General features: G+C 40.4%; 1 protein-coding gene across 5 annotated transcripts in view; it reads right to left on the reverse strand.

Annotated features, from left to right (window-relative positions):
* Positions 1–2792: 2792 nt before the first annotated feature.
* The window catches only part of NADK2 (NAD kinase 2, mitochondrial), a 54756-nt gene continuing 42500 nt past the window's right edge, over positions 2793–15048 (reverse strand). For 3 of the 5 annotated variants that reach the window (XM_073621236.1, XM_073621218.1, XM_073621244.1), the window contains 5 exons: positions 12367–12510; positions 10875–10930; positions 9967–10020; positions 8272–8395; positions 2793–3479 (listed from right to left, as the gene is read on the reverse strand). In XM_073621236.1, the coding sequence (XP_073477337.1) occupies positions 3341–3479; positions 8272–8395; positions 9967–10020; positions 10875–10930; positions 12367–12510 (517 nt within the window). In that variant the 3' untranslated portion in view covers positions 2793–3340. The remainder of the gene's footprint in view (positions 3480–8271; positions 8396–9966; positions 10021–10874; positions 10931–12366; positions 12511–15048) is intronic. The other 2 variants (XM_073621252.1, XM_073621227.1) reach the window with 1 other exon arrangement.

Below are 15048 nucleotides of genomic sequence, written 5' to 3' on the forward strand. Positions count from 1 at the left end.
GAGTGGTCCAATAACCAAGATACATTTCTTATTGTAATTTGCAATTATAATACGATTCCTGTTGCTCCACAGACTCTGATGCATGGTTACATTTAGGAAGTCAGGAGCATCTCTTTCTGTGACTGCAAGGCTTCAGAAGAGGAATGCTATTTTCAGTCAAGTTCTTGCTTAGGGCAGGCCCCAGGGACACCATCTTATATTTCTACAGAATGCAGAACTGTATTCCTCCTTTGCAAATTTGGGGGGTTATATCGGCCTTCTACCCCCTGCCTAATCTTTGTATAGGAAACTCCCTAGTCATCTTGGTGCTGCAGGATGATAGCTTTGTTTGCTAAGGGGGTTCAGGGATCATTGTCTCTCTCCTTGGAAACATTTCTGAACCAAGTTGTCCTCATCCCATTATCAAATACACTAATCAACAGCTGCAGATCAAGACAAATTTCCCAGCATGTCCCTCCAACAGAAGTCAAGTGGGGACTGCTACATACTGATCGAAATTCAGGTTGTACCTGCTGAACCAGCCACATTTAGATATCAATGTAATTATCGTGGTAATTAACTGGGCAGTGCACGACAAATAAACACAAGTGGATAAAATCATTAATCAACAAGCTAAAGAATTATAAAACCATGAAGAAAAACAAAAAAAAAAAAAAAATGTATTCCTTGGTAACATTTTCTCTTTTTCTTCATGGTTACAATTCATTAGCATATTGATTAATGATTTTAGCGACTGGTGTTCATTTGTCGCGCACTGCCCAGTTAATTACGTCGACAATTACAAGTGCATTTCCTGTTGGGTGCGCTCTTAAATAGCTGAGGTCTGAGCTAGGTCTTTCTTATGACTAAGCACAAGTGATTTGTGTAAAATGCGTCAACCTTCCCCTGTGTTGGTGTCTGGCATGGTGACAATAAAGGACTTCTAAGAATTTGACTTAGTTTGTCGTGTGCCACCATCTTTTCCATATCTGCATTTACGGTGGCGAGCCAGGGTGAGCACCTGCCGCTATCAATCTGATTGCCTGAGCGGTGTATACTATGTGGTTGGATTGTTTTTCTTTACAGTTGGATCAAGCTGACCAATTTTTAGGGTATGGTCTATGATTCAGGTTCTCCAACATGTTGTGTCTCCTTCACCATTATTCTCACTAATCTGGCTTCAGGCTTAGTTCCTGCGCTAAATTAACACCTCGTCTTGCCCTTTTCCTACCAGGTGGGGGGTAAAGTGAGATTCATCTAGTCCCAGCTTCAGGCGGCTCTAGGTATCATGTTAGACCTCTTAGTGGGCATCTGTAATATATGATTTCCTGTGTCACTCAATGGACGAGAAAGAAAAATAATACTTTTGTGCTCACTGTGTAATCCTTTTCTTGGAGTTGAGGGACACACTTTCCACCCCTGTGTTATGATCATGCTTTTGGTACTGCTACAAAACATAGGCATTCTCAGCACAAAAGGGGTTATCTTGGGTTGGCCTACAGTTTTCTTTTGGGCCACTGTGCAATCCCCCTGTAGGCGGCAGTATAAACCATCAGCACGAGTCTCTGATTGGATTCCAAGAAAATAATCCTATTTATGATCTTTGGAGAGAACGCATTTAAAGTTGAGTGATAAGAGGTGTTTCAGGTGCATGCGGTTCTTGCACTTTTTCCCCCTCACTTTGAAACAAAACAGTTGCTTGCTGCAAACAAAAGGCAGCTTAAGGCGGAACTTCAGTCTTTTTTTTCAACTTTCCATCTATTAAATCCTCTGCCCTTGTTTTAACTTTGGATAGTAAAACATTTTTTTTTCTGCCAGTAAATACCTTATACAGCCCACTTCCTGTTTGTCTGGAAAAAAGCCTAGGCTTATGACATCATGCACAACTCTCTCTTGCGAGAGTTTGCCAGGAAAGGATGGAGGCTGAGTCATAAGAGGGCCAATGAGAGCTGAAGGTGTGCCTCTGTGTGAATCCAGGAAGTGAACAGGCAGCATCCTCAGCTGCCCACAGTTAAAAATGGCTGCAGCCAGACTCAGTGGAGGGAGATTTCTGCAGCATATTTGGCAAGTACAGAATCACAGTATATATATATATATATATATATATATATATATATATATATATATATATATATATATATATATATATATATATATATATATATATATATATATATATATAAAAAAAGGGAAGGAAGCTTTAGAATGGCAAAGATGTTATTACAAATTATGTGAGCAGACTGCAGTTTCTCTTTAAAGAACAGATGGTCTTGAATATTTACAGGACAGCAAGTAAAAAGGGACTGCTGACTTCATATCAGCCACAATGGGAGATTTTTTTATCTTACATTTTACAATTATGAAAAAAAAAATAAGGCAACAGAGGGGTTGTTGCCCAAAGAGCTGGGAACTGACCCTCTTTCCCCATGCGGCTCGTCACCTTTCCCTGCAACAGCTTCCAATCCACTGACAATATGGCTGCTTTTTGCTGCCAACCCCTTCCCAGTTTAGTGAGGGTGACAACTCCAAAAGCCCCCTTCCAAGCCTGCTGGCCATAGTTTAAAGGCTGCACAGTGCCTTATTTTAAAAAGAAAACAAGGACCCAAACAAATCTGCACGAATATTCGCTGGGACCCCGAATCTCCAGCCTGTAGGCAACCCTAAACCCATGGCAGTGGACAAACCTGAACCATGTCCTTATTTATGTGTTGCAGATCACAATGATAGCCCATCTACTAATGACTTCATTTGTGAAGTTAACCACAAAAATGCTCCTTTAGTGCATTATAGAAAGTACTCAAGACTACAAAAAGTTCAAACAATGTATATATTTTATATATAGGAACAATTTTTATCAAAAGGCTGTAATTAGGAGGCAGCAAAATTCAGTTGGTACATGGCCCCAATGTCCAATGATTGTTTCCACGAGAAAAACAAAAAAGCAGCTAAAAATAGCTTGATGCAAAAGGCAGACAAGCTATCAAAATTGCATTAGAAGTGGCAAAAGTATATATCTTTTTACAAATCTACAACAGTTCAACGACAGCATTACAGCGGTCATGTGAGCTTGGCATCAGTGTGGGTGGATAGTATGTGGTGCAGCTGTGGGTATATCTAGATTCACAGCTTGAACAGCATTGTAGACGCCCACACAAGTGATCAGATCTGCAAAGTTCAGTCTGCAGGGTGCTACTATTATCTTGCAGAGCTGAACTATTAAGCGATTCCGGTCAGTAATGCTGAACTGATAACCAAGTCATTTTTAGTGTCCTGAGTTGAGGGTTATCACCAGAGACAGGGATACATGGCAGCATTGAGTGCCCTCCTGCAGCTGAAGCTCTAGATGTCCCTTATGTGCTGGTTAGTCATCCAGCAGTACTGTACACAGTGCGTCATCCTTGTTCATGGTTATAGATACTATAGCGCCATCGTTGAACTCAAAAGATGTTCCTCCGTCCACCACCATGCAAGCATCCCAGCATCGTGATCGCACACACACCCTATGGGATATAAATATAGATGTTAGGTTCCACAGAACACACTTTAATACGTTTTCTAACAATACATTTCCTCATATTTACTTCCTTTAGGTCTCTTTAATAGACCATTGAAAGCATAACATCTGATAAATGCAAAAAAACAAAAAAACAAAAAAAAAAAAAACAAAAAAAAAAAAAACACTGGTTGAGCCTACCAGAAACCTAGATCTGTCCTGTGCATTGTTATTTCAAAGAACACATATCATTCAAGATGGAAATGGGGAGCAACAGGAGTTTACTTGGTATGGTACCCCTGTTTCCCCCTTCTTGTTTAACCACTTGACAACTGGGCACTTAAACCCCCTTCCTAACCAGACCAATTTTCAGCTTTTGGTGCTCTCACATTTTGAATGACAATTACTCAGTCATGCAACACTGTATCTTTATGAAATTTTTGTCCTTTTTTTCACACAAATAGAGCTTTCTTTTGGTGGTATTTAATCACTGCTGGGTTCTTTATTTTTTGCGCAGTAAAAGAAAAAAGACCGAAAAATCTGTAAAAAAATACATTTTTTCTGTTATAATATTTTGCAAATTAGTAATTTTTCTTCATATATTTTGGCCAAAATTTATACCGCTACATATCTTTGGTAAAAAATAACCCAAATCGGTGGATATTATTTGGTCTTTTTGAAAGTTATAGAGTCCAAAAGCTATGGTGCGAATATCTGAAAATTGATCACACCTGAAGTACTGACGGCCTAATTTCTTGAGACCCTAACATGCCAGAAAAGTACAAATACCCCCCAAATGACCCCTTTTTGGAAAGAAGACATTCCAAGGTATTTAGAAAGATGCATGGTGAGTTTTTTGAAGTTGTCATTTTTTCCCACAATTCTTTGCAAAATCGAGGTTTTTTTTTTTACTTTTTTTTTTTCCCCACAAAATTGTCATATTAGCAGGGTATTTCTCACAGACCGCATATACATACCACAAATTACACCCCAAAACACATTCTGCTATTACTCCCGAGTACGGCGATACCACATGTGTGAGACTTTTACACAGCGTGGCCACATACAGAGGCCCAACATGCAGGGGAGCACCTTCAGGCGTTCTGGAGCACCCAGGCCAATTCTGACATTTCTCTCCTACATGTAAAAATCATCATTTATTAGCTAGAAAATTACTTAGAACCCCAAAACATTATATATGTTTTTTTAGCAAAGACCCTAGAGAATACAATGGCGGTCGTTGCAACTTTTTATCTCGCACGGTATTTGCGCAGCAATTTTTTTAACGCTTTTTTTTGGAAAAAAAACTGTTTTGTGCTTTACAAAAACCAAAACAGTAAAATTAGCCCAATGTTTTTGCATAATGTGAAAGATGAAGTTACGCCGAGTAAATAGATACCCAACATGTCACCCTACAAAATTTCACGCGCTTGTGGAATGGCGCCAAACTTTGCTACTCAAAAATCCCCATAGGCGACGCTTTAAAATTTTTTACTGGTTACATGTTTTGAGTTACAGAGGAGGTCTAGGGCCAAAATTATTGCTTTCGCTCTACCGATCGCAGCGATACCTTACATGTGTGGTTTGAACACCATTTTCATATGTGGGCGGGACTTACGTTTGCGTTCGCTTCTGCATGCGAGCACCCAGGGACAGGGGCGCTTTAAAATTTTAATTTTTTTTTTTATTGTTCATTTTACTTTATTTATTTTAGTTTGATGCTTTTTTCCAAAAAAAAAAAATTTTTGACCACTTTTATTCCTATTACAAGGAATGTAAACATCCTTGTAATAGGAATATGGCATGACAGGTCCTCTTTACAGTGAGATATGGGGTCAATAAGACCCCACATCTCACCTCTAGGCTGGGAAGCCTGAGATTAAAAAAAAAAAAACACGATCCTGGCTTCGATCGTAGCTGTGAGTCGGTAGAAGCGCGGGAGGAGGGGGACATCCCCTCTCGCCTCCCGTAAGAATGATCAAGCAGTGGAACAGCCGCTATGATCGTTCTTATGGTGTAGGGAATCGCCAGGTGAAAAAGCTGATATCTGAATGATGCCTGTAGCTGCAGGCATCATTCAGATATCCCCGCACAAAGTCAAGGACGTTGTATGACGGCGGGCGGGAAGTGGTTAAAACACTTTTTTTTTTTTAACACAAAGTTGTCCATTTATACAATATTTCTAACACATAACATGTACATACCAAAAATGACACCCCAAAATAGATTCTCCTACTCCTCCTGAGTACGGCGATACCACATGTGTGAGACTTCCACAGCTTGGCCACATACAGGGGCCGAGTACAGCCGAGCATGGCTCAGCATGGCAGGGTATGGCTGGGTATGGCGGGGTATTGCAGAGTATGGCGGGGTATGGCGGGGTAATGCAGGGCTTTGCAGAGTGTTGTGGGGGCTTTGCAGAGTATTATGGGGGTATTGCAGAGTAATGTGGGGCTTTGCAGAGTATTATGGGGGCTTTGCAGAGTATTGCACAGCAGAAGGGATGGCTGAGCATGGATGGATGGATGGATGGCTGGATGTCTCTGTGCAGCGCTGTGGGCACTACACATCCAGCCCACAGCGCTGCAGCCATCCATCCCCCTCTCCTCCAGTGTACCGATCGGTACACAGGAGGGGAGGAGAGGAACCGGCGTCATCAGATGACGCCGGTCTGTTTACATGTGATCGCGCTGTCATTTGACGGAGCGATCACATGGTAAACGGCCGCGATCAGCGGCCATTTACCGGGATCCGTGATGCGCCGGGTCCTCTGGACCTGGCGGTCACGGATGTGCTCGGGTGCGCGCCCCAGGGGGCGCGCGAGAGGGGAATTCCGGGAGGACGTCATATGACGTCCTCCCAGAGTTAAGCAACCGCCCTGCAGCCGTCATTTGGCTATGGGCCGGTTGTTAAGTGGTTAAATCTTATTATGTTTTAGGATGCAGGTACCTTACTATTCCATGTACATTGAGCACCTGCCTTTGCAACACACTGATAAAAAATACTTTCTAATAACCGTTATAGGTGCTTGAGCACTCATCTGAACGGTCAAGCCGTCAAATGTCTGGTGTCATAACTGTTTACATGTGCAGCACTACGGCAACTGTGGATCAGAGGCCAAGATGGCAGTTTCCTTGACTGTAAAACAATAGGAAGGTTTAGTTCTGCTTTAAGCTGGCTGACTTGCTTGCCATCATGCTTTTATTTTGTTCACCCGCCTCTTGAGGATTGACCACAAGTTCTCAATGGGATTAAGGTTTGGGGAGTTTCCTGGCCTTTGACCCAAAATTTCAATGTTTTGTTCCCCAAGCCACCTAATTATCACTTTTGCCTTATGGCAAGGTGCTCCATCATGTTGGAAAAGGCATTTTTCTTCCCCAAACTGTTCTTGGATGGTTGGGAGAAGTTGCTCTCTGAGGATGTTTTTGTACCATTCTTTATTCATGGCTGTGTTCTTAGGCAAAATTGTGAGTGACAAAAAGAAACGTGGGGGAAACCTCAGACGAGTGAACCCCAGGAGGTGAAGCGGCTACTAAGGCGGTTTTGCTGCCTTAGAAGCCTATTCACTTCCTGAGGTTTCCCCTACGTTTTTTTGTCTAGTCGGCCTGTCTACAGCAGCAACACCCAACTAGGGTGAGTGGCATGTGGTCTGAATTAATCAACATAAATGGTAGAAGTGCCATTAGTGGACCTGTCACCCTTCTGTTTTGTATTTGTGTCTAAAATTGTGAGGGAGCCCACTCCCTTGGCTGAGAAGCAACCCCACACATGAAAGGTCTCGGGATGTTTTACTGTTGGCATGACACAGGACCGATGGTAGCGCTCACCTTTTCTTCTCCGGACAAGGATTTTTCCGGATGCCCCAAACAATCGGAAAAGGGATTCATCAGAGAAAATGACTTTATCTAAGTCCTCAGCAGTCCAATCCCTGTACCTTTTTGCAGAATATCAGTCTGTCCCTGATGTTTTTCCTGGAGAGAAGTGACTTCTTTGCTGCTCTTCTTCTCCTCCAAAAGCCTTTTCCTCACTGTGTGTGCAGATGCACTCACACTTGCCTGCTGCCATTCCTGAACAAGCTCTGAACTGGTGGTGCCCTGATCCCACAGCTGAATCAACTGTAAGAGACGGTCCTGGTGCTTGCTGGACTTTCTTGGGCGCCCTAAAGCCTTTTTCACAGCAATTGAACCTCTCCCAAGTGCTTGATGATCCGATAAATGGTTGATTTAGGTGCAATCTTCGTAGCAGCAATATCCTTGCTTGTGAATCCCTTTTTGTGCAAAGCAATAATGACGGCACATGTCTCCTTGCAGGTAACCATGGTTAACAGAGGAAGAACAATGATTTCATGCACCACCCTCCTTTGAAAGCTTCCAGTCTGTTATTCTAACTCAATCAGCATTACAGAGTGATTTCCAACCTTGTCCTCGTCAACACTGACACCTTTGTTAAAGAGAGAACCACTGACATGGGGCTGAAATGCAGTGGAAATGCTTTTTTTGGGATCAGCAAAAGGGACTTTGCAATTAATTGCAATTCATCTGATCACTCTTCATAACATTATGGAGTATATGCAAATTGTCAACATAAAAACTGGAGGCAGCAGACTGAAAATTAATATTTGTGTAAGTCTCAAAAACGGCCACGGCTGTAATCATCCTTCTTGGTGTTGTGAAATGTTAGTCTGTTATCTGAATCAGAAGCACCTCCCAAATACCCAAAATATGAATAATACAGATCAGTGTACATATTGTAGTCCATACAGTAGTGTCTAAAAGGGACACTAAAAGAGCAACACTTACTTGGAGGTAAATCCACACTGCCAGCTACTAGAGAAAACTCTGTTGGCAATTGGCTCCCGAACACTGAAAAACATCTTCTGCTCCTCTGGGTTGAATATCAAAGAGTCATTATATTCATTGGTAACTGGAAAAAAAAGAAAAGAAAAGAAAAAAAAAAAAAAAAAAAAAGTAGTCAAAACCAACATTTTGATAGACCACAAATCGTCACACCCTTCTTAGTTTTTAGGCACCGTGCGCGCGGTTGGAATCAGGCATAAAACATGCCAATTTCCTGTTGCTGGGAAACAAGTACGGCCCTTTATTTCTATTATTTTATGCCCAATTACATCCGTGTGATTAAAGCCTTGTAGTCCTGCATGCAATAAATTTTAATGTATTCTCTTTGGAAAGGTATTTCTCTAAGTGGAAATGCTTTTTGCTCTCCCAGTCTAATGCTTATTGCGGGGGATGTGTCTGACCAGATCAGTTAAAGTGGTAGTAAACTCAGCTTACCAATACCCGGGTGACATCCAGAGCCAGCCGAGCGGTGCAGAAGAAAGAAGACACTCTCTCCTCCTATACTACACGAGGAGAGAGAGAGACAGTGGAGTAGCGCTTAATAGAGGAACTGCTGGAGTTAACCAGCAGGTGATTGGTTGCTAGGTGGTCCTAGCAACCAATAATTAGCTTGTTAATATGAAAAATAACGCCAGCAGTTCCTCTGTTCAGCGTTGCTGTGTCTTTCCCTCTGGCTGCATGATAAGGTAGGAAAGAAGGGAGGGGGGGCTGTCTATGTAACATGCAGGGGTTCCAGAGGGGCTGTGTAATGTAAAGGAGTCCAGAGGTGCAGTTGTGGAGAGGGGGTACATAGTAGTGACAAAGATATTGGGGGATGCAGAGGTATGCAGGGGGCACAGTGGGTGTTTTTACATTGTAATGTGGGGGGGTTCCAGATATAGGATCCGCCCCGGGTGCCATGTGCTCTACCTTTGCCCCTGAAGTAGAGTGAATATCTCCTAAATATGCACTGTATAGGAGTCACATTTGTAGCTGCCGGTGATGTCACCAGCATATGCGCACTGAATTAGGCACATTGGAGTATGCCGTCATTTCAGAGCGCTGTGTCACGATCGTGTCATCGCGGCTTGGCCCTTCAAACAGCTGGAGTGCGCAAACAAATCCGAAAGGAAGACTGGGTGAAGATGGATGCCCTGTCAGCGCGTCGCTGGAGGGATCCGCTTTACAGGTAAGTATCATAATGTGATAGTATGCAGTATGACATTAACCTGTAGTTTGGTTTTTTGTAACGAGACTTTACTTCCATTTTAAAACACTCCCTGACTGCTGCTTCCCCAGATAAAGAATTAAAAAAAAAAAAATGTATTTATCAATTTTCAGTATACAAAGGACGACAAAAAAGGAATAGTAAGGCCCGGTTTAAAGAGCTTCAGATACAAAAAGAAACCTTAAGTGGTGCAGCTGACGTAAATCCAATTCAGTACAAATATAAACATGGATATCAAGCTTCCCCAGAACTTTTTTTCTATGGCTATATTTAAAATAAAGAAAGAAAAAAAAACAAAAAAAAAAAAAAAAACAAAAAAAAGGAAAAAACATAACTGTCCCCTCTGAACGAGATGACCCTTTTCCACCAAGTTTTCATTTATGGCAATGCATGCAGGACAGACCATCTATGTGAAATCTGTACAAACTCACCTCTCTCTATGAAGTCGCTGTCCAATGTCAGATTCAAATTCTTGTGGCTTTTAACTGATGAACAATAAAATAACTGATAAGCTATACAAAAGTGTCAGGAAACAAAGTAGAAGTCTAGCTACATAAGATCTGCTCATTCTCCCCATGTGCACATTGAGGTCCTCTGGGTGGTCCTGATCTTACTGGAAATTAGCAGACTTTAGCACTAACCTGGTTCCATATTAATAAAACAGAGGTTGTTATGGTAATCAAAATAATTGACCTTTATTAGTTGAGTAGTCAAGACTGGTGACAGTCTTAACTGCTATACTAGTATAGCAGATAATATACATTAATATATAATATTAATTTGTATACTTCATTCCTCCTAAGACCTCCTGCTCTCTAACTCCCCAATTATCTTCTCCCTTGCTCGCCTCACCTTTTCCAGAGCCTCTCACATCCTCTGGAGCTCCCTACCTTAATCTGTCCGACTTTAAGTGATCCATGAAAACTCATCTCTTTACGGAAGCATATCCTGCCTCTACCTAAAAATAGAGCAGGGCTCTCCTACTTTCCTTGTATTGAGATGTGTTGTACCTGTACTGTCTCCCTTTAGATTGTAAAGTGCTGAGCAAACAGTTAGTGCTATGTAAATTCATAATAAAATAATAATTATTAATAATAATAATAATAATAATAATAATCAGAAATTGAGTCTTAACACAAGACTAGTATTATATAAAAACAAATTGTCTACATTGTAAGCTACTTATCCCATTATCTCGTATTCCAGTATTATAAAAAGGCATAAACCTAGCTATATTGTAAGAAATGACCCATTATCTAGAATATCAGTATTCTAAAAAGTATAAACTGGCTTGGCTATATTGTAACAAAATTGTCCTATATTTGTTGAATCCATTTACCGATCTGGAGTATTTCTTTCACAGTCTGTGGCGCCATCTTGTTTATATTGTAAGACCTGAAACATAAAGAAGCTTTAATCAGACGACAAACAGTGATCAGCAAGTTCTGAGAGCCAAGGATGCATGTTGAGTGATTCCGATTCAAATGTTGCTCAATTATTTAAAAAAAAAAAAAAATCACTACAACACAAAAAGCTAATGCAGCCACCCCATCGAAGGACTAGTAAGCTGCAGTATTTTACACTTTTGGGTTTAAATACACTTAAACATTGGGATGTGGAAGGGTTAGTGCCTCTTGATAATAGTTATCACTGGGACAGGAAGAGCGAAATTCCCTTAGTGAAAAAAAAAACTGACTTTAAAAAATCAGAGATTGTTCAAAGCTATCCCTCATGACTGAAATTCTATTGTATGTGTCCCCACTAATAATTTGGGTAGACAAAACAGAAATATATCAATCTATATATCAAACAAGTTTCGGATACATATATTTTTTTTTAAACAATAAAAAAAAATGGCAACGAAAAAAAAAAAAAAAAAAAACACCAGTCATATGATCTCCTTTCTTAGAACAACAAGCCTCAGATGAATGTAGATCTTCACAATAACAGTTAATAAAGGATATGCTGGTTAATCATTAAACTTTTAAAAATATAAATTTATACATTTAAAGGGTTATCCTTCAAAATAAAGAAAATCACCAGGACTCAGATGTCAGATTAATTGCAAATGCACGTAATTTTCAGTTTTGATAATATAGCAGTGACTGCACCATAGGCTCCTGACAGCTGAGTTCTTTTTTAATTACAGGGAAGGGATTAAGAACTCCAGCTATTTTGTAATTAGTGGTTCCCCACATGTATGAATCTGTATCTCGTCTACAATAACCTAAAGTATAACAAAAGCCAAAACTTTTTTGTAGTTTTGGATAGAGTGGAGAGGTATTAGAACACCCATTAGGTTTTTATTGCTGTCTGTGCCCCCATTAGGGAGATTCACCCTCTCCGTTTGTCCTGTTTACCATCATCATTGAAAGCGAGTAAAAAGAAAAAAATCCCATATTTTTGGTAGTCCCCAGAAAAGTAATCCAAGGGAAATCTTCCCTTGAACACTAGTTCTGGTGACCTGGGGGGCTCCAAGGGATTCCCTTAATTTCCAGGGGATTTGCTCTCACTTTCCATCTGGCTATGGGACAGGCAGTGAAGGCAAATCTCCCCAATGGGATGCAGATGGTGAAAAAGAAAAAAAAAAAAAACAAACAAAAAACATACCCGACAAGGGTTATTAACCTTCTCCCCATCTACATTATCCAATTTTTTTAAAAAAAGTTGGGTCTATAGTTCACTACTTTAACCCTTTGCAATGTACAGGGTAAGTCTACTTTCATACTCTCTCCCCTACTTCTAACTCTGCAATCCATGTAATATATGCATTCGCTGGTCCTACATGTCTGGGTGAAGTGCCCATTACTTTTATATGCCAATAAAATTACCAGGCTTTGGATCCAGTCCCTGTGCACACATTCAGTCCAGAGCTCTTTTGCTTCTCCCAGGGGCCGTCATCCACAGAGATCTCATAATAGGAGGCCCTATGAAGCGAGAAGGTAAAACGTGGTTTGCAGAATTTATAGTTCCCCCTGAATGGGACAGAACATAAGTGTGTATCAGGTGTGCAAACCTTACAGCAGTGTATACGGATATCAGACTACACCGACAACTGCAGCCCAAGCCATATGAGTATATATACTGTGCAGCTTATAAACAAGGGATTATGTAGCCGACTTTTTAATTACATGCTGACTGCACTGCCAGTTGCATAGTTGGCTCTGGCTTTTCTCATCCAAATATTCCTGCATTCCAGGAAAATCACAGGGCTCAACTCAGCCTGATCTGTCATTTTCACATTTATATCCCCAGTATCTTAAAGAGGTACTCTATCCATCTGCTTAAAGTGACCCTGTCTCTAGGCAAAACAACAAACCAGCAGCCCAGCATTATAGAAAAGCAATACTTGCTCATCAAGCAAAAGTTTAAGAGCTCTGGGTGATGCTGCCATGAAAGGTTGGAATGGCTCTGTGGTTCCTCCTGATAATCACCGCACCACCACGTCTTGTAGTGACCTGGGGAGTTGGAGGGTGCAACCACTGCGGACAGTGATGGCCATGATATCAAACCCACCAGGAAAAATGTCTGATGGCAGCAACACAATATATATTATATATATATATATATATATATATATATATATATTATATTATATTATATATTATATAATATATATATATATATATATATATATATATATATATATATATATATATATATATATATATATACATATACACATACACACACACATACTGTTACTGATTAAAATTTTCAATTTGATCAATTTTTTTTTTTTTATAATCAATTAATTATAACGCACATACAGATCTGTGTCCCACCAAATGCAGCCTTGCCTGCGTCCCACCAAATGCATCAAACCGTCCGGCTGTAGTAACAGATACTATGAACGCCGGGTGGAAGCTACTCGGTGCTTCAGAAAGCTCCGCAAGACGGGCTTTCATTAGCAGACAGAGGCACTTGGGGAAGGGGGGAGGAGACCAGTGACACTGATGTCCATGATGTCACTGGATCTCCGATGGAACTCCCTGAAGCCGGCGGAGAGGCGAGTACCGATCAAAACTATTTTGATCGAGCAAAAAAAAAAATGAATGATTAATCGAGGAATTAATCGTTATTTTCCGCAGATATACACACACATAATATATATAAATATAAATATATATATATATATATATATATATATATATATATATATATATATATATATATATATATATATATATATATATATATATATATATATATATATATATAACACACACACACACACACACATATATACACAGATACACACACCACACTTTTTTTTATATATACAGTGGATATAAAAAGTCTACACACCCCTGTTAAAATGTCAGGTTTCTATGACTGAAATACTGTACAACTCATTTGAACAACAAACTGAAATCTTTTAGATGAAGGGAAGTAAAAATAAAATATTGTTGCATAAGTGTGCACACCCTTAAGCGAATATTTTTGTTTGAAGCACCTTCTGATTTTATTACAGCACTCGGTCTTTTTGGGTATGAGTCTATCAGCATGGCACATCTTGACTTGGCAATATTTGCCCACTCTTCTTTGCAAATACTCCAAATCTGTCAGATTGCGAGAGCATCTCTTGTGTACAGTCCTCCTCTGATCACCCCACAGATTTTCAATCAAACTCAGGTCTAGGCTCTGGCTGGGCCATTCCAAAACTTTAATCTTCTTCTGGTGGAGCCATTCCTTTGTTGATTTGGATGTATGCTTTGGGTCGTTGTCATGATGAAAGATGAAGTTCCTCTTCATGTTCAGCTTTCTAGCAGAAGCCTGAAGGTTTTGTGCCAATATTGACTGGTATTTGGAACGGTTCACAATTCCCTCTACCTTGATTAAGGCCTCTATTCCAGCTGAAGAAAAAAAAGCCACAGAGCAGGACGCTGGCACCACCATGCTTCACAGTGGGTATGGTGTTCTTCTGGTGATTTGCAGTGTTGTTTTTGCAAACATATCTTTTGAAATTATGGCCAAAAAGTTCAACCTTGGTTTCATCTGACCATAAATTTTTCCCCATATGCTTTTGGGAGACTTCAGATGTGTTAATTTAGCTGGGCTTGGATGTTTTTCTTCGTAAGAAAAGACTTCAGTCTTGCCACTCTACACCATAGTCCAGACATATGAAGACTACGGGGGAGATTACAGTCACATGTACCACACAGCCAGTACTTGCCAGATATTCCTGCAGCTCCTTTAATGTGGCTGTAGGCCTCTTGGCAGCCTCCCTGACCAGTTTTCTTCTTGTTTTTTCATCAATTTTGGAGGGATGTCCAGTTCTTGGTAATGTCACTGTTGTGCCATATTTTCTCCACTTGATGATGACTGTCTTCAACGTGTTCTATGGTATATCTAATGCCTTGAAATTCTTTTGTACCCTTCTTCTGAATGATACCTTTTAACAATGAGATCCCTCTGATGCTTTGGAAGCACTCTGCGGACCATGACTTTTGCTGTAGGATGCCATTAAAAAAAATGTCAGGAAGGACCTACTAGAACAGCTTAACTTTATT

Source organism: Aquarana catesbeiana, linkage group LG01 (genome assembly GCF_042186555.1).
Source record: "Aquarana catesbeiana isolate 2022-GZ linkage group LG01, ASM4218655v1, whole genome shotgun sequence".
NCBI classification, from domain to species: Eukaryota; Metazoa; Chordata; class Amphibia; order Anura; family Ranidae; genus Aquarana; species Aquarana catesbeiana.